The following is a 19,522-nucleotide window of genomic DNA, read 5'->3' as shown; positions in this document are numbered from 1 at the left end:
TTAGTCAACACCACACTGAAACAACAACATACAGTACTTAGTCAACACCACAGTGAAACAACATACAGTACTTAGTCAACACCACAGTGAAACAACAACATACAGTACTTAGTCAACACCACACTGAAACAACAACATACAGTACTTAGTCAACACCACACTGAAACAACAACATACAGTACTTAGTCAACACCACACTGAAACAACATACAGTACTTAGTCAACACCACAGTGAAACAACAACATACAGTACTTAGTCAACACCACACTGAGACAACAACATACAGTACTTAGTCAACACCACACTGAAACAACATACAGTACTTAGTCAACACCACACTGAAACAACAACATACAGTACTTAGTCAACACCACAGTGAAACAACAACATACAGTACTTAGTCAACACCACACTGAAACAACAACATACAGTACTTAGTCAACACCACAGTGAAACAACAACATACAGTACTTAGTCAACACCACAGTGAAACAACAACATACAGTACTTAGTCAACACCACACTGAAACAACAACATACAGTACTTAGTCAACACCACAGTGGAACAACAACATACAGTACTTAGTCAACACCACAGTGAAACAACAACATACAGTACTTAGTCAACACCACACTGAAACAACAACATACAGTACTTAGTCAACACCACAGTGAAACAACAACATACAGTACTTAGTCAACACCACAGTGAAACAACAACATACAGTACTTAGTCAACACCACACTGAAACAACAACATACAGTACTTAGTCAACACCACAGTGAAACAACAACATACAGTACTTAGTCAACACCACACTGAAACAACAACATACAGTACTTAGTCAACACCACAGTGAAACAACAACATACAGTACTTAGTCAACACCACAGTGAAACAACAACATACAGTACTTAGTCAACACCACACTGAAACAACAACATACAGTACTTAGTCAACACCACACTGAAACAACAACATACAGTACTTAGTCAACACCACAGTGAAACAACAACATACAGTACTTAGTCAACACCACAGTGAAACAACAACATACAGTACTTAGTCAACACCACACTGAAACAACAACATACAGTACAGTCACACCACAGTGAAACAACAACATACAGTACTTAGTCAACACCACAGTGAAACAACAACATACAGTACTTAGTCAACACCACACTGAAACAACAACATACAGTACTTAGTCAACACCACAGTGAAACAACAACATACAGTACTTAGTCAACACCACACTGAAACAACAACATACAGTACTTAGTCAACACCACAGTGAAACAACAACATACAGTACTTAGTCAACACCACAGTGAAACAACAACATACAGTACTTAGTCAACACCACAGTGAAACAACAACATACAGTACTTAGTCAACACCACAGTGAAACAACAACATACAGTACTTAGTCAACACCACAGTGAAACAACAACATACATACAGTACTTGAAGTCAACACCACCACAGTGAAACAACAACATACAGTACTTAGTCAACACCACAGTGAAACAACAACAACAACATACAGTACTTAGTCAACACCACACTGAAACAACAACATACAGTACTTAGTCAACACCACAGTGAAACAACAACATACAGTACTTAGTCAACAACATACAGTACTTAGTCAACACCACAGTGAAACAACATACAGTACTTAGTCAACATACAGTACTTAGTCAACACCACACTGAAACAACAACATACAGTACTTAGTCAACACCACAGTGAAACAACAACATACAGTACTTAGTCAACACCACAGTGAAACAACAACATACAGTACTTAGTCAACACCACAGTGAAACAACATACAGTACTTAGTCAACATACAGTACTTAGTCAACACCACACTGAAACAACAACATACAGTACTTAGTCAACACCACAGTGAAACAACAACATACAGTACTTAGTCAACACCACAGTGAAACAACAACATACAGTACTTAGTCAACACCACACTGAAACAACAACATACAGTACTTAGTCAACACCACAGTGAAACAACAACATACAGTACTTAGTCAACACCACAGTGAAACAACAACATACTTAGTCAACACCACAGTGAAACAACAACATACAGTACTTAGTCAACACCACACTGAAACAACAACATACAGTACTTAGTCAACACCACAGTGAAACAACAACATACAGTACTTAGTCAACACCACAGTGAAACAACAACATACAGTACTTAGTCAACACCACACTGAAACAACAACATACAGTACTTAGTCAACACCACACTGAAACAACAACATACAGTACTTAGTCAACACCACACTGAAACAACAACATACAGTACTTAGTCAACACCACTGAAACAACAACATACAGTACTTAGTCAACACCACAGTGAAGTCAACACCACAGTGAAACAACAACATACAGTACTTAGTCAACACCACACTGAAACAACAACATACAGTACTTAGTCAACACCACAGTGAAACAACAACATACAGTACTTAGTCAACACCACAGTGAAACAACAACATACAGTACAAGTCAACATACAGTAAACAACATACAGTACTTAGTCAACATACAGTACTTAGTCAACACCACACTGAAACAACAACATACAGTACTTAGTCAACACCACAGTGAAACAACAACATACAGTACTTAGTCAACACCACAGTGAAACAACAACATACAGTACTTAGTCAACACCACAGTGAAACAACAACATACAGTACTTAGTCAACACCACAGTGAAACAACAACATACAGTACTTAGTCAACAACAGTGAAACAACAACATACAGTACTTAGTCAACACCACACTGAAACAACAACATACAGTACTTAGTCAACACCACAGTGTCAACACCACAGTGAAACAACAACATACAGTACTTAGTCAACACCACAGTGAAACAACAACATACAGTACTTAGTGAAACAACACATACAGTACAGTCAACACCACACTGAAACAACAACATACAGTACTTAGTCAACACCACACTGAAACAACATACAGTACTTAGTCAACACCACAGTGAAACAACAACATACAGTACTTAGTCAACACCACACTGAAACAACAACATACAGTACTTAGTCAACACCACACTGAAACGTCAACACCACACTGAAACAACAACATACAGTACTTAGTCAACACCACAGTGAAACAACAACATACAGTACTTAGTCAACACCACACTGAAACAACAACATACAGTACTTAGTCAACACCACACTGAAACAACAACATACAGTACTTAGTCAACACCACACTGAAACAACAACATACAGTACTTAGTCAACACCACACTGAAACAACAACATACAGTACTTAGTCAACACCACAGTGGAACAACAACATACAGTACTTAGTCAACACCACAGTGAAACAACAACATACAGTACTTAGTCAACACCACACTGAGACAACAACATACAGTACTTAGTCAACACCACAGTGAAACAACAACATACAGTACTTAGTCAACACCACAGTGAAACAACAACATACAGTACTTAGTCAACACCACACTGAAACAACAACATACAGTACTTAGTCAACACCACAGTGAAACAACAACATACAGTACTTAGTCAACACCACAGTGAAACAACAACATACAGTACTTAGTCAACACCACAGTGAAACACAACATACAGTACTTAGTCAACACCACAGTGAAACAACAACATACAGTACTTAGTCAACACCACACTGAAACAACAACATACAGTACTTAGTCAACACCACACTGAAACAACAACATACAGTACTTAGTCAACACCACAGTGAAACAACAACATACAGTACTTAGTCAACACCACACTGAAACAACAACATACAGTACTTAGTCAACACCACACTGAAACAACAACATACAGTACTTAGTCAACACCACAGTGAAACAACAACATACAGTACTTAGTCAACACCACAGTGAAACAACAACATACAGTACTTAGTCAACACCACACTGAAACAACAACATACAGTACTTAGTCACAGTACTTAGTCAACACCACACTGAAACAACAACATACAGTACTTAGTCAACACCACACTGAAACAGTGAAACAACATACAGTACTTAGTCAACACCACAGTGAAACAACAACATACAGTACTTAGTCAACACCACAGTGAAACAACAACATACAGTACTTAGTCAACACCACAGTGAAACAACAGTACTTATCAACACAGAAACAACAACATACAGTACTTAGTCAACACCACAGTGAAACAACAACATACAGTACTTAGTCAACACCACAGTGAAACAACAACATACAGTACTTAGTCAACACCACACTGAAACAACAACATACAGTACTTAGTCAACACCACACTGAAACAACAACATACAGTACTTAGTCAACACCACACTGAAACAACAACATACAGTACTTAGTCAACACCACACTGAAACAACAACATACAGTACTTAGTCAACACCACAGTGAAACAACAACATACAGTACTTAGTCAACACAACATACACTGTCAACACCACAAACAACATACAGTACTTAGTCAACACCACACTGAAACAACAACATACAGTACTTAGTCAACACCACACTGAAACAACAACATACAGTACTTAGTCTGAAACAACAACATACAGTACTTAGTCAACCACACTGAAACAACATACAGTACTTAGTCAACACCACAGTGAAACAACAACATCAACAGTCAACACCACAGTGAAACAACAACATACAGTACTTAGTCTGAAACAACAACATACAGTACTTAGTCAACACCACAGTGAAACAACAACATACAGTACTTAGTCAACACCACACTGAAACAACAACATACAGTACTTAGTCAACACCACAGTTAAACAACAACATACAGTACTTAGTCAACACCACAGTGAAACAACAACATACAGTACTTAGTCAACACCACAGTGAAACAACAACATACAGTACTTAGTCACCACACTGAGACACAACATACAGTACTTAGTCAACAACACTGAAACAACATACAGTACTTAGTCAACACCACACTGAAACAACAACATACAGTACTTAGTCAACACCACACTGAAACAACAACATACAGTACTTAGTCAACACCACACTGAAACAACAACATACAGTACTTAGTCAACACCACAGTGAAACAACAACATACAGTACTTAGTCAACACCACAGTGAAACAACAACATACAGTACTTAGTCAACACCACAGTGAAACAACAACATACAGTACTTAGTCAACACCACAGTCAACACCACAGTGTCAACACCACAGTGAAACAACAACATACAGTACTTAGTCAACACCACAGTGAAACAACAACATACAGTACTTAGTCAACACCACAGTGAAACAACAACATACAGTACTTAGTCAACACCACAGTGAAACAACAACATACAGTACTTAGTCAACACCACACTGAAACAACAACATACAGTACTTAGTCAACACCACAGTGAAACAACAACATACAGTACTTAGTCAACACCACAGTGAAACAACAACATACAGTACTTAGTCAACACCACACTGAAACAACAACATACAGTACAGTAAGTACTTAGCTAGCTACTCACTCTGACATTTCAACAAACACATTCAGTACAGTACTTCGTTTATCTGTGGCATTTTAATTGGTCAACATTAACAATTTGAAATTGGACAAAATCAGAATGACATTTGTTTAGATAGATTGCCCGTAAAGTGGTGAGCTACGCCATCCACCCACCAGAACTACAAATCCTCAAGTGATTTTTCATGGTGCTGAAACCCGGGATACAGGCAATACACTAATTTTAGTACATTCGGAAAGTATTCATACCCCTGGACTTTTTCCACATTCTGTTACGTTAAACCTTATTCTAAAATTGATTAAATAGTCCCCCCCCCCTCAATCTACACACAATAACCCATAATGACAAAACAAAAAATGTTTTTTAGACAAAAAAATAAAAACAGAAATCTCACATTCACATAAGTATTCAGACCCTTTACTCAGTACTTTGTTAAAGCACCTTTGTTAGATATTACAGCCTCGAGTCTTTTTGGGTATCAGGCACACCTGTGTTTGGGGAGTTTCTCTCATTCTTCTCTGCAGATCCTCTCAAACTCTGTCAGGTTGGATGGGGAGTGTCGCAGCACAATTATTTTCAGGTCTCTACAGAGATGTTCGATTGGGTTCAAGTCCGGGCTCTGGCTGAGCCACAAGGACATTCAGAGCCTTTTCCTGAAGCCACTCCTGCGTTGTCTTGGCTGTGTGCTTAGTGTTGTTGTTAAATAATAATAATAATAATATATGCCATTTAGCAGACGCTTTTATCCAAAGCGACTTACAGTCATGTGTGCATACATTCTACGTATGGGTGGTCCCGGGAATCGAACCCACTACCCTGGCGTTACAAGCGCCATGCTCTACCAACTGAGCTACAGAAGGACGTTCTGTTGGAAGGTGAACGTTCCCCCCAGTCTGAGGTCCTGAGTGCTCTGGCGCAGGATTTCATCAAGGACCTCTCTGCACGTTGCTCCGTTCATCTTTCCCTCGATCCTGACTAGTCTCCCAGTCCCTGCAGCTTAAAAACATCCCCACAGCATGATGCTGCCACCACCATGCTTCACCGTAGGGATGGTATTGGCCAGGTGATGAGTGGTGCCTGGTTTCCTCCAGATGTGACGCTTGGCATTCAGGACAAAGAGTTCAATCTTGGTTTCATCAGACCAGAGAATCTTATTTCTCATGGACGGAGAGTCCTTTAGGTGCCTTTTGGCAAACTCCAAGTGGGCTGTCAGGTGTCTTTTACTGAGGAGTGGCTTCCATCTGGCCACTCTACCATAAAGGCATGCGCTGTCAACTGTGGGACATTATATAGACAGGCGTGTGCCTTTCCAAATCATGTCCAATCGATGAATTTACCAGAGGTGGACTCCAATCAAGTTGTAGAAACATCAAAAGGATGGTCAATGGAAACAGGATGCACCAGAGCTCAATTTCAATTCTCATAGCAAAGGGTCTGAATACTTATGTAAATAAGGAATTTGTTTTTGCTTTGTCATTATGGGGTATTGTGTGTAGATTGATGAGGAAAATGTTTTATTTAATCCATTTTAGAATAAGGTTGTAATGTAACAAAATGTGTAAAATACCTTCTGAATTAACTGTTTGTAGCCTTATGAAATGAGTTACAGTTCTCACCATTCTGTGATGCTCTTGTGTGTCCTGATGACGGAGGTCTCAATGTCGATGGGGTGGTACCTCATTCCCCTCAGCTCCATGGCCTCATCCAGTGCCCCCACAACATACAGGGCATCATGTCGCTCTGCGCGCACACACACACACACACACACACACGCGCAAATACAAACACTTCAGACAATGTATGTTGACCTCACCAGTAAAACAGAGAAAGTATGCAGTAATAAGTACATTTGGTAGTGATGGGAACAGTTAACGTACCCCCGCTGGCATCAGTCAGTTCGGTCCTCCTGAGGAAGCCCAGGTATCCGGTGCGGGCCCAGATTGTCTGTGTGTCTCCAAAGCTCAGACGGGAATTAAAGTGATCTGACTGCAGTGCCTCGTCTCCATACACCGTGAAGTAGCCGCTGGCATTGTGTCCACTGCACACCCAGATCTGTGAACAGGACAACAATTCAATATTTTTTTCCATTGAGGACAACTTTTGAAACAAGTGTTTTAATGTGCTATCCTCTGGGGTCCAATACACGTCTAGTTTGATTATTTTTACCCAAATCAATTCAGCACAACTCTGCTCTGGACTTCTATTGTAGTGCATTTGGCCACAGACCAATCCAGCGAGAACCAATTACATAACACTTACTGAACTTAGCATTAGACTGGATAGAACGAAGAAATGAATGTGTCTGGAAGTTACGTGGACTGGCTCTTTCAGTACACAGAGAGAGACTATTGTAGTTTAGTCTAATGAGAGAGTACACATCCAATGAGGTATGACACTTAAAGTACAGAGAGAAACGGATTTGTAGCCTGATGTATTGTAGTTTGTATGGATTCTAATGAGAGCATGATTATGTCTGAACCGACCTCTCCAAGGTGCGAGTCTCCCAGTGGTCCCTTGGTCTCCGGGTTGGCGATGATAATTCGAACCCCAGGTAGAATCTGATGGCAATAAGGATGAGACAATTAGTGACTTTCATCTCTCCACTACTCTCTCCCTTTCACTCCTCTCTATTTCTCTCCCTTCAGCGAGGCCATTTATATAACTAATTTACCGCCGAGCCCCGAGTAGAGTGGACTGAAATGGCCCACTCGCTCTCTCCCAGTATGTGGCCCTAATTCCCTTAATAGTGCCTATGGCTCTGGTCAAAAGTAGTGCACTATATAGTGCCATTTGGAACGCAAACAGAAATAAAAGCCTTATTATTGAGTGACAGACTGATCTTGATCTCCCGGCTGGTCCCTTTGAAACACAGAGCAGAACGCTGACTGACCCGGAGCACAATTCACTCTCACCTAGGGCGGTCACAAAATTTCATCAGCCAGTGATTGTTAAGCAAATGACTGCCGGTCTCACGGTAATTGACCGTTAATTAACAAACACATTTAGCATCTCCTGGCATCCACACATGCCTCTGATGCAGACCTTTGGAACATTTACATTTATTAGACAAAAAATCATGTAATATAGCCTATACCTTCACAATAAATCCATTATTTACTTTAGACAGGTCTAAAGAAACATGATATGAAGAAAATGTAGTCAATTTCAGAAGAACAGAATAGCACACTCCGGATGAGTAGTAACAGACATCTCAACATCAACTGTTCAGAGGAGACTGCGTGAACCAGGCCTTGAGTCAAATTGCTGCAAAAGGACACCAATAAGAAGAAGACACTTGCTTGGGTCAAGAAACACGAGCAATGGACATTAGATCGGTGGAAATCTGTACTTTGGTCTGATGATTCCAAATTTGAGATTTTTGGTTCCAACCGCTGTGTCTTTGTGAGACGCAGAGTAGGTGAATGGATGATCTCATGTGTGGTTCCCACCGTGAAGCATGGAGGAGGTGGTGTGATGGTGCTTTGCTGGTGACACTGTCAGTGATTTATTTAGAATTCAAGGCAAACTTAACCAGCATGGCTACCACAGTATTCTGCAGTGATATGCCATCCCATCTGGTTTGCGTTTAGTGGGACTATCATTTGTTTTTCAACACAACAATTACCTAAAACACACCTCCGGGCTTTGTAAGGGCTATTTGACCAAGAAGGAGAGTGCTGGAGTGCTGCATCATATGACTTGGCTTTCACAATCACCCAACCTCAACCCGATTGAGATGGTTTGGGATGAATTGGACCAGAGTGAAGGATTTTTTATTTTTTTTAACTAGGCAAGTCAGTTAAGAACAAATTCTTATTTACAATGACGGCCTACCCCGGCCAAACCCTAACGACGCTGGGCCAATTGTGCGACGCCCAAGGGAGTCCCAATCACGGCCGGTTGTGATACAGCCTGGAATCTAACCAGTGTCTGTAGTGCCTTAGACCGGTGCGTCACCCGGGAGAAGCGGAAAAGCAGGCAAAAAGTGATTAGCATATGTGGGAACTCCTTCAAGACTGTTGAAAAAGCATTCCTCATGAAGCTGGTTGAGAGAATCCCAAGAGTGTGCAAAGCTGTCATCGAGACAAAGGGTGGCTACTTTGAAGAATCTAAAATGTATAATACATTTTGATTTGTGTAAAACTTTTTTGCTTATGACATGATTACATATTTGTTATTTATTCTACAATGTAGAAAATAGTAAAAATAAAGAAAAACCCTTGAATGAGTACATGTGTCCAAAACTTTTGATTGGTATACTAAAAATGATCTGTGACATTTGTTTTGATTTAGAATGGACCATTATCATGCACCTCTTTCAGGGGCAGGGGAATTGTTTTTATCTATGCACTTAAATAGCAAAAGTTGTGAAATAAAAATATTATAGACCTAGCCAATAGGAAGCTGATGGGAACCTCCTCTTTTTATGAGGCCATCACCCTGTTTTCTCACGCTATTACATAGAAATGTTGTCCAACATGAACTCATGGGCTCTCATGAAGTGTTTGATTCAATTTTTGTTTACATTTGCATTGATGTCAGAGTGATTAGAGGGACAATAGAGTGCTGAGTACCAGACAGTTAGCAAGTTTGGTAATTTAAATAGCAGCAGCATCAGAGCTTGGAGAAGTCTAATTACTGTGACTAAACGGTCATGTGGAATTTGACTGCCTTCACGACACGTGAACGTCGGTGTGGCGGTAATACGGTCCCCATAACAGTCCTACTCTCTCACCTACACTTCCTCAATTATGGGGATGGGTTGCTGTGGAAACTAAATACACAATTAGACTAATCAAAGCACAGCACAGCACAGCACAGCACAGCACAGCACAGCACAAACAGTTTACACTAGTTTAGTCTCAGTGAATAAAAATACTTAATTGTAAAGTTTGTCTATGCAAATGACTACCATTTGTTTATTCATTCAGCAAGTCAGGCAGGGACTCACCTTTCCAGATTCCATGAGTGGTAAGCTGTGTGGAGACCCTCTCTCTACCAGACGAACCCTGTGAGGGAGGAAGGGAAGAAGTGAAGAGTTACTGGGCTGCTGAGTCAATGCTGTGGATCTGTCCCAAATGGCACCCTATATAGTGCCCTACTTTTGACCAGAACCCTATGGTAATAGGGTGCCATTTGAGACAAGCACTGTGAGTACAAGACAAGTCCTTTTATTCTACAAATGAAACTGAACTTTCAACACAAACACAATAGCTACATCCCAGGGAGAAGAGCAGTGGTGTAGACCAAAATGACTGTCTACAATTACACAGTGTGTATGTGAATAGCTGTGGGCCCAGTGTGCAGCTTGTTGTTATGTGTCCTTGCCAGGGCCGGACGGGCATTTCAGGTGGCACGTTTACTTCCCACAGGCCCTCTTAAGTGTGCACACACACACATTTAAAAAAATACTTTTACCGCTGGGCCTCGAGGCTAATGAGCAGTAATTTCGATTGTAATATCCTAGCAGTGGAATTACTACATTTCATACATGCTCTCGCAAAAATGACTTGGTTGCGTTTACGAATGTCTTCGGTAACAGAATACGAAAACAAATATTTCAAATAACACAAAAGCATTTATTAGTTTACTGTAGGATATCTATCTATCTATCTATCTATCTATCTATCTATCTATCTATCTATCTATCCATCTATCTATCTATCTATCTATCGACTGCAGGGTGCGGCCTATTGATCTGTTGATTGGGTGTGGGATGTTCTAGGATGATACACTACCTAGGCTCACTATTCTAACCCCGGGCCGTCTTTCTAATCTTAAAGTCAAATATTGGGCACGCGTGTCACAAGGAATGTGTCTGGTTCCAACTTTTATGCACACAATGCAGTGAAACTACTCGAATGTAAATGGACCCTGCAGAGGTACTGGGTCTTCAATGTCAAGTCAGCATGGTCTAAGATATTGTTCTTGTTTGTGAGCAAAATGTAATTGGCATAGATGCCATACTTATGATTCTGAAGAGCTTCTATTTATCATATTTAGGCAACTGACGGATTATATACTATGGAAAATGCACCACCAACTGGATTTACTATATACAGTTGAAGTCAGAAGTTTACATACACCTAAGCCAAATACATTTCAACTAAATTTTTCACAATTCCTGACATTTAATCTTAGCAAAATTCCCAAGTAAAAATGGCCTGTCTTAGGTCATTTAGGATCACCACTTTATTTTAAGAATGTGAAATGTCAGAATAATAGTAGAGAGAATGATTTATTTCAGCTTTTATTTCTTTCATCACATTCCCAGTGGGTCAGAAGTATACATACACTCAATTAGTATTTGGTAGCATTGCCTTTAAATTATTTAACTTGGGTCAAACATTTCAGGTAGCCTTCCACAAGCTGAATTTTGGCCCATTCCTCCTGACAGAGCTGGTGTAACTGAGTCAGGTTTGTAGGCCTCCTTGCCTGCACACGCTTTTTCAGTTCTACCTACACATTTTCTATGGGATTGAGGTCAGGGCTTTGTGATGGCCACTCCAATACCTTGTCTTTGTTGTCCTTAATCCATTTTGCCACAACTTTGGAAGTATGCTTGGGGTCATTGTCCATCTGGAAGACCCATTTGCAACCAGGCTTTAACTTCCTGACTGAAGATGTTACTTCAAAATATCCACATAATTTTCCGTCTTCATGATGCCATCTATTTTGTGAAGTGCACCAGTCCTTCATGCAGCAAAGCACCCCCACAACATTAAGCTGTCACCCCCGTGCTTCACAGTTGGGATGGTGTTCTTCGGCTTGCAAGCCTCCCCCGTTTTCCTCCAAACATAACGATGGTCATTATGGCCAAACAGTTCTATTTTTGTTTCATCAGACCAGAGGACATTTCTCCAAAAAGTACCATCTTTGTGCAGTTGCAAACCGTAGTCTGGCTTTTTTTATGACGGTTTTGGAGCAGTGGCTTCTTCCTTGCCGAGCGGCCTTTCAGGTTATGTCGATATAGGACTTGTTTTACTGTGGATATAGATTCTTTTGTACCCGTTTCCTTCAGCATCTTCACTGCGTGGTCCCATGGTGTTTATACTTGCGTACTATTGTTTGTACAGATGAACATGGTACCTTCAGGCGTTTGGAAATTGCTCCCAAGGATGAACCAGACTCGTGGAGGTCTACAATTATTTTTTTTCTGAGGTCTTGTCTGATTTCTTTTGATTTTCCCACGATGTCAAGCAAAGAGGCACTGAGTTTGAAGGTAGGCCTTGAAATACATCCATAGGCACACCTCCAATTGACTCAAATGATGTCATTTAGCCCATCAGACGCTTCTAAAGCCATGACCTAACCGACTTTCCAAAACTAGAAATTTGTGGAGTGATTGAAAAACGAGTTTTAATGACTCCAACCTAAGTGTATGTAAACTTCCGACTTCAACCATAGCCAAGTATTTTAATAATTGATGATAACACAGTTAAACATGGATGTTCTGATAGGAGCATGTCCTTACCTGTCGTGCCTCAGTGCCCTCATGTCCACATACACAGTAGTTGGGTCTGGTCCTGAAGTACCCTGCAGAATGACAACATGCCAGGGTTAGTGTCCGAGCTAAGATGTCTGTTACACTACATTACCACTAACACAGTACTATTAGATGCTACTAGCATGTTAGTGGTCAACGAAAAGCCTACAGTTCACACTGGTTGCGAATGGGAGCTTTGAGACAAGTCCAACAAACAATACAATGAAGAAACTATTCTACAAAAGATTCATACTGGGCTACTAGCTACAACACTCAAACTGAGATCACGGTGGTGGAAGACAACGATGAAGAAGCATGAAGGCATTAAAACTCAAGCAAAAGAACAGGACAGAGCAGAAGTAAAATGACAAAGTGCATCACAAAACAGTCAGAGGTCATATCCAGTATGATCCACATCATGCAAACAGAAGGAAACCACAAAACTAAACAAAAAAATAAAGAGGAAAGGTAGGGAGGGAGGGAGGGAGGGAGGGGAGGGGAGGGAGGGAGGGAGTTAGGGAGGGAGGGGAGGGAGGGAGTTAGGGAGGGAGGGGAGGGAGGGAGGGAGGGAGGGAGGGAGGGAGGGGAGGGAGGGAGTTAGGGGGGGGAGGGAGGGAGGGAGGGAGGGAGGGAGTTAGGGAGGGAGGGGGGAGGGAGTTAGGGAGGGAGTTAGGGAGGGAGGGAGGGGTAGGAGGGAGTTAGGGAGGGAGGGAGGGAGGGGAGGGAGTTAGGGAGGGAGGGGAGGGAGGGAGGGAGTTAGGGGAGGGAGTTAGGGGAGGGAGGGAGGGAGGGAGGGAGGGAGGGAGTTAGGGAGGGAGGGAGGGAGTTAGGGAGGGAGGGAGGGGAGGGGGGAGGGAGGGAGTTAGGGAGGGAGGGAGTTAGGGAGGGAGGGAGGGAGGGAGTTGGGGAGGGAGGGAGGGAGGGAGTTAGGGAGGGAGGGGGAGGGAGGGAGTTAGGGAGGGAGTTAGGGAGGGAGTTAGGGGGAGGGAGGGAGTTAGGGAGGGGAGTTAGGGAGGGAGTTAGGGAGGGAGTTAGGGAGGGAGTTAGGGAGGGAGTTAGGGAGGGAGTTAGGGAGGGAGTTAGGGAGGGAGTTAGGGAGGGAGTTAGGGAGGGAGGGAGTTAGGGAGGGAGGGAGTTAGGGAGGGAGGGAGTTAGGGAGGGAGGGAGTTAGGGAGGGAGGGAGTTAGGGAGGGAGGGAGTTAGGGAGGGAGGGAGTTAGGGAGGGAGGGAGGGAGGGAGTTAGGGAGGGAGTTAGGGAGGGAGGGAGTTAGGGAGGGAGGGAGGGAGTTAGGGAGGGAGGGAGGGAGTGAGTTAGGGAGGGAGGGAGTTAGGGAGGGAGGGAGTTAGGGAGGGAGGGAGGGAGGGAGGGAGGGAGGGAGGGAGGGAGGGAGGGAGGGAGGGAGGGGGTGGGGGAGGGAGGGAGGGAGGGAGGGAGGGAGGGAGGGAGTTAGGGAGTTAGGGAGGGAGTTAGGGAGGGAGGGAGGGAGGGAGGGAGTTAGGGAGGGAGGGAGGGAGTTAGGGAGGGAGTTAGGGAGGGAGTTAGGGAGGGAGGGAGGGAGTTAGGGAGGGAGGGAGGGAGGGAGTTAGGGAGGGAGGGAGGGAGGGAGTTAGGGAGGGAGGTAGGGAGGGAGGGAGTTAGGGAGGGAGGGAGGGAGTTAGGGAGGGAGGGAGTTATGGAGGGAGGGAGGGAGTTATGGAGGGAGGGAGGGAGGGAGGGAGGGGAGGAAGGGAGGGAGGGAGGGGGGGAGGGGGGAGTTAGGGAGGGAGGGAGGGAGGGAGGGAGGGAGGGAGGGAGGGAGGGAGGGAGGGAGGGAGGGAGGGAGGGAGGGAGGGAGGGAGTTAGGGAGGGAGGGAGTTCGGGAGGGAGGAGGGAGGGAGGGAGTTAGGGAGGGAGGGAGTTCGGGAGGGAGGCAGGGAGGGGAGGGAGGGAGGAGAGGGAGGGAGGCAGGGAGGGAGGCGGGAGGGAGGCAGGGAGGGAGTTAGGGAGGGAGGGAGTTCGGGAGGGAGGGAGGGAGTTCGGGAGGGAGTTAGGGAGGGAGGGAGGGAGGCAGGGAGTTCGGGGAGGAGAGGGAGGGAGGGAGGGAGTTCGGGGGAGGGAGGGAGGGAGGGAGGGAGGGAGGAAGGGAGGGAGGGAGGGAGGGAGGGGGTTAGGGAGGGAGGGAGGGAGGGAGGAAGTTAGGGAGGGAGGGAGGGAGAGGGAGGGAGGGAGGGAGGGAGTTAGGGAGGGAGGGAGGGAGGGAGGGAGGGAGGGAGAGGGAGGGAGGGAGGGGAGGGAGGGAGGGAGTTAGGGAGGGGAGGGGAGGGAGGGAGGGAGGGGAGGGAGGGAGTTAGGGAGGGAGGGGAGGGAGGTGTGAAATCCACTGAGGGAGGAGAAGAGAATACATAGCCATATGGAAGGAGTAAGTGCATAGAGTGGAGGTGGGCATGGTGATATACTGAATCATGTCTGAATGACACTTCAAATACATGAGCCGTAGAAGGCTTTGAAATCTGATAGTTCTGTAGAGGCTTGACTGCCCAGACTTGAGAAACCAACACCACAGTAGAAAACCCACAGTAGAAAAAACAACCTGATGTCAACATACATTACAGCCACATAGGCACCAACTTGAACAGTAGTGTGTGTGTGTGATAGCAATAGCATATTTCTATCTTATAGGTTAGGGAACAACTAAATAACTAATTGGAAGAATAAAGAGAAAACAAGAAGAATCTCAATTGCATTTCCTTGATTCCACTTTTCCCCAGCCCTCCCCCGCCTAGCTCTGGTCCAAGGCATTACGTACAGCTTGCTGATGCTGAGCCTTCCTCAACGCACTGGACCAGACCTATCCTCAATCCACTCCCCTCTCCTCCCCAGGCAGATTGCATTTACACCTGTGATTCAGTAGCATGTATTAATAGTGTGGCCAAGGCTTCGGCAGAGGAAGCATCACCACCCAACACCCACCACCATAGCAGAGACAACCATAGAGCTGCACATGCTAGACTGATTCAGCCCAGCCATAGACAGCCAGCCATAGAGCTACACATGCTAGATACTGACTCAGCCCAGAGCACAAGGCATCATCATAAAGCAGTACGGTAGTCACTCAAATAATAGTCACACCAAAAGTCACTACAGTCACTCCAAACTATACCCAGTCCTACTAATGTAGGACAATACTAAAATACTTATTATATAGCAAATACTGCAATCATACTACTACTAAACTTGTCCAGATGTGCTTTAGCCAACTATACTGAACAAAAATATAAACGCAACATGCAACAATTTCAAAGGTTTTACTGAGTTACAGGGGCCGTGCATTATCACGCTGAAACATGAGGTGATGGTGACTGATGAATGGCACGACAATGGGCCTCAGGATCACGCCACGGTATCTCTGTGCATTCAAACTACCATCAATAAAATGCAATTGTGTTCATTGTCTGTAGCTTATGCCTGCCCATACCATAACCCTATAACCCTCTGTTCACAACACTGACATCAGCAAACCGCTAGGCCAAATGACGCGACATGGGTGGTCTGCGGTTGTGAGGCCGGTTGGACATACTGCCAAATTCTTTAAAACGACATTAGAGGATGCTTATAGTAGAGAAATTAACATTCAATTCTCTGGTAACATCTCTGTTTGGACATTCCTGCAGTCAGAATTCCAATTGCACATTCCCTCAAAACTTGAGACATCTGTGGCATTGTGTTGTGTGACAAAACTGCACATTTTAGAGTGGCCATTTATTGTCCCCAGCACAAGGTGCATCTGTGTAGTGATTGTGCTGTCTAATCAGCTTCTTGATATGCCACACCTGTCAGGTGGATGGATTATCTTGGTAATGGAGAAATGCTCTCTAACAGGGATGTAAACACATTTGAGAGAAATAAGCTTTTTGTGCATTTGGAACATTTCTGGGATATTTGATTTCAGCTCATGAAGCATGGCACCAATACTTTACATGTTGCGTTTATATTTATGTTCAGTGTACATGGCACTACAACACTAGTTAGAAGAGTTGGCTAAAGCACATACCGATTTGGACCGGGCTAGTACTACACTACAATTGTCCCACAGGGCTAGAGTCATATGGTGTTAATGCAGGTTTTCCCAACTCTCTCCTTGGGCCCCTCAACGTTTCACATGTTTGTTTTAACCATACACTGACACACCTGATTCAATTAGTCAAAGGCTTGATGATTAGTTGACTAATTGAGTCAGGTTTGACAGTTTAGGGTTAAAACAAACATGTGAAACATTGGGGGGCCCAAGGAGAGGGTTAGGAAACCCTGCCTTTATGTGTACTAAGGAGAAGCAGCCCGAATGAGCTGTGGCAGTATTTATTCCAAACTAGAGGCCACAATTGACATGTTGCCTCTGCACAGGTTAATGTTTCTGTACGGCAGAGTTGTAGTATTAAAGAGCTGACCTTTTCTAAGTGCTAAGAGCTTTGCTAAGAGTCTCATATGGCACCTTTAGACAGGAGAACAGGAGTAGGTAACCCTGGTCCTGGAGTGCCACGGCACTTCATGCTTTTGATTTAACCAACTTTGAAGACCAGGTGTGTTGAATTCAGGCAATCACTGAACTATTCAAATTAGCTCAGTTGGTCTGGTGTAGTGCCTACCGCTGCAGTAGAACAACTTGCTGCTAACAAAGCCTGCATCCCAAATGGTACCCTATTTCCTATATATTGCACTACTTTTGACCAGAGCTCATTGTGCCCTGGTCAAAAGTAATGGTGCCATAGGGTGCCATTTGGGACTCAATCTATTATAGCTCCCCAGAATGGCCACGGTTTTCTTTTCCTATACAATTAAATTAGTCAACATCACCATACAGAGAGGCTCTCAATCAAACCCCTGTGAGCAAAGTTTTTCTCTTACAAATCCTGACCCCTCATAAGCAACTAAGGAGCCTTGACCATAGCTGTGCCTGGCTATGCTACTGGTCCTGGTCCCTACCCGGTCCCCCCTGCCCTGTCCCTCCTACCCTGTCCACCCTATCCCTCCTGTCTCCTGCCTGCTTGCAACACCTGATGAAGAGGGTGATTAGGGAACATGAAAATCCCCTACCTGGTCAGCAAGCTTCCCCAGCCTGTGAGGCTATAGCAGCAGCAGGAGGAGGAGAGTGAAGAGGAGGTAGGAAGGAGAAATTAGGGGGTGGAGGAAGGGAGGGGGTGAAGACAAAACCAAGTATGAGATATGTGGGTGGGGTTATGCAAAATAACAGGGGGAGGGGGGACGAAAATGTCAAATATAGAAATGGAAAAACAATTTTTTTTGAGAAGCAGTCTTAACTAATAAGAAACTATGTTACAAACTGGGCTTATTAATAGCCAATAGATCAATGTTAGGTTAGAACATTTGGGGACATTTAAAATACAATAAGTTACATTTACATGATTACATCCATGTATTCTCAAGTTAAGAAGCATGTGTCAGACAGAGGTAGCCTAATACCTTATTTACAATAAAGTTTCAAAGGGAAAGATCTATACATGCTAAATAATTATGTTAAATACAACAAACATTTTAAACAGGCTTCTCGATTGGGCTTTTTATCAATCCATTCAGATTTCATTGGTTGATTGAACAGATATGTAGACCTGAAACGGGTGCAAATGGTATACTTATCACTATCTCATTGACATTTGAATAGTAATGCTTACAATTAGATTTTATTTAAATAATAAAGCTTGCAAAATAAGTTGAATCATGTAAAAGAATGAGCAGCCCAAAATGAAAGCATGACATAGCAGCATGTGCAATGCTTATGGACAGCGGTGTTCCAGAGACATAGGATACGACCCAAATGGCACTCTATTCTCTATATAGTGCACAACCTTTGACCAGGGCCCACAGTCATGCACTATTTAGGTAATAGGGATACGCTGGGCTACGCTGGGCTGTGTCTGGTAATTTGCTGTTGTTTTTATGAAAAGCAGAGCAGTAGAGAGGGTGAGATATGTACAGGATATCTATGTATGTTGGCTTTTCATCATGTAAACCCTGATAGGAGGATTATTACTGTAGGCCCCAGGGCCTGTAGCCAAATACCTGCTGGGAAAATCTCAACACTCCAAGATGCAGAGGAAATCTAAGACATCCCCATTTTCAGCTAGATCAGCTAGCATTATTGTACAACCCACTTCGTGCATACCAAATAGAACCCCATTCCCTATATAGTGCACTACTTTTGACTAGAGCCCTATGGGCTCTGTGTATGTAGGGAATCGGGTGCCATTTGGGACTCACTGAAGCCAGTGTAGAGAAACATGGAATTCCCCAAGCCCCCCAAAAATACAATTCTGCCTGCATCATGACCAGATGTGGAAAAGACTTATGTTGTTGGAAAAATAACCTGTGTTGTGTTTCCAAGGTATCATGTTTCTCATCAGAACCGCATGGTTGTGTGTGTGTGTGTGTGTGTGTGTGTGTGTGTGTGTGTG

At 43.6% G+C, this 19,522-nt stretch overlaps 1 protein-coding gene across 11 annotated transcripts in view; it reads right to left on the bottom strand.

Annotated features, from left to right (window-relative positions):
- The window catches only part of LOC118395203 (disco-interacting protein 2 homolog C), a 282,104-nt gene that overhangs the window by 5,140 nt on the left and 257,442 nt on the right, over positions 1-19,522 (bottom strand). For 8 of the 11 annotated variants that reach the window (XM_052463693.1, XM_052463692.1, XM_052463694.1 and 5 more), the window contains 6 exons: positions 18,147-18,176; positions 13,064-13,125; positions 10,541-10,598; positions 8,073-8,147; positions 7,467-7,641; positions 7,206-7,329 (listed from right to left, as the gene is read on the bottom strand). In XM_052463693.1, coding sequence (XP_052319653.1) covers positions 7,206-7,329; positions 7,467-7,641; positions 8,073-8,147; positions 10,541-10,598; positions 13,064-13,125; positions 18,147-18,176 — 524 coding nt within the window. The remainder of the gene's footprint in view (positions 1-7,205; positions 7,330-7,466; positions 7,642-8,072; positions 8,148-10,540; positions 10,599-13,063; positions 13,126-18,146; positions 18,177-19,522) is intronic. The other 3 variants (XM_052463696.1, XM_052463703.1, XM_052463704.1) reach the window with 2 other exon arrangements.

This window comes from Oncorhynchus keta, chromosome 15 (genome assembly GCF_023373465.1).
Source record: "Oncorhynchus keta strain PuntledgeMale-10-30-2019 chromosome 15, Oket_V2, whole genome shotgun sequence".
Lineage (NCBI taxonomy): Eukaryota > Metazoa > Chordata > Actinopteri > Salmoniformes > Salmonidae > Oncorhynchus > Oncorhynchus keta.
Note: the sequence above shows the minus strand (reverse complement) of the source record. Positions and strands in the feature narration are given on the sequence as shown.